This window comes from Austrofundulus limnaeus, unplaced genomic scaffold, assembly GCF_001266775.1.
Source record: "Austrofundulus limnaeus strain Quisiro unplaced genomic scaffold, Austrofundulus_limnaeus-1.0 Scaffold331, whole genome shotgun sequence".
Taxonomy (NCBI): domain Eukaryota; kingdom Metazoa; phylum Chordata; class Actinopteri; order Cyprinodontiformes; family Rivulidae; genus Austrofundulus; species Austrofundulus limnaeus.
This window is the reverse complement of record NW_013952733.1, coordinates 574306-574922: the sequence shown is the minus strand read 5'-3', so window position 1 is coordinate 574922 and position 617 is coordinate 574306. Positions and strand designations below refer to the sequence as shown.

General features: G+C 45.4%; 1 protein-coding gene across 1 annotated transcript; it reads left to right on the top strand.

Annotated features, from left to right (window-relative positions):
• LOC106527544 (uncharacterized) lies at positions 1-439 on the top strand (the record flags this gene model as incomplete). Its single annotated transcript, XM_014022468.1, is given in 1 exon segment — positions 1-439. A coding segment is annotated over 1 exon segment (439 nt), but the record flags the coding sequence as incomplete, so codon positions are not given.
• Between the last annotated feature and the right edge of the window lie 178 nt (positions 440-617).

Here is a 617-nt window from a genome sequence, read left to right as displayed (position 1 = left end):
GGGGTACAAAATGGGACAAGAAGCAGTGCCTCATGTGTCTTTAGCACTACATCCTGAACACCAAGCGAAAGATTTAGGTCCTATGGTTAAAAAAGCAGTTGAAACTAATGACTGGGTTCCTTCTCAGATTCCTTGTGTCTCCTTCTCTCCCAGTTGCAGGACTTGGTGCATTCAGCTGCAGGCAAATGACATTGTTGCATTACAGCATGAACAGATCTCTAGAGACCATGGCAGGGAAAAGACAGATCACCCTATGGTTGCAGAACTTTTAGCTTCATTGCCTGATACTTTGTGGTCACAGGGCCCTACAGATGTTGGATTGACTCAGTGTGCCCCTATCTCTTTTGAGGTTCAGCCTACACCTCCGATTTATCTTCATCAGTACCCACATAAACCAGCAGCAGAAGCAGGTATCTCAGAAACTATCGCAGGTTTAATTGAGGTTGGTGTACTTGAACCTTCAACATCAGAGTGGAACACCCCCATCCTACCTGTAGAGAAAGCTGGCACTGGTAAATATAGAATGGCGCATGATTTGTGGGCAATTAACGCGGTTTTAAAGACACCTACAGTACCGGTTCCTAATCCTTATGTGGCTTTGACTAACTTGTCTCCGG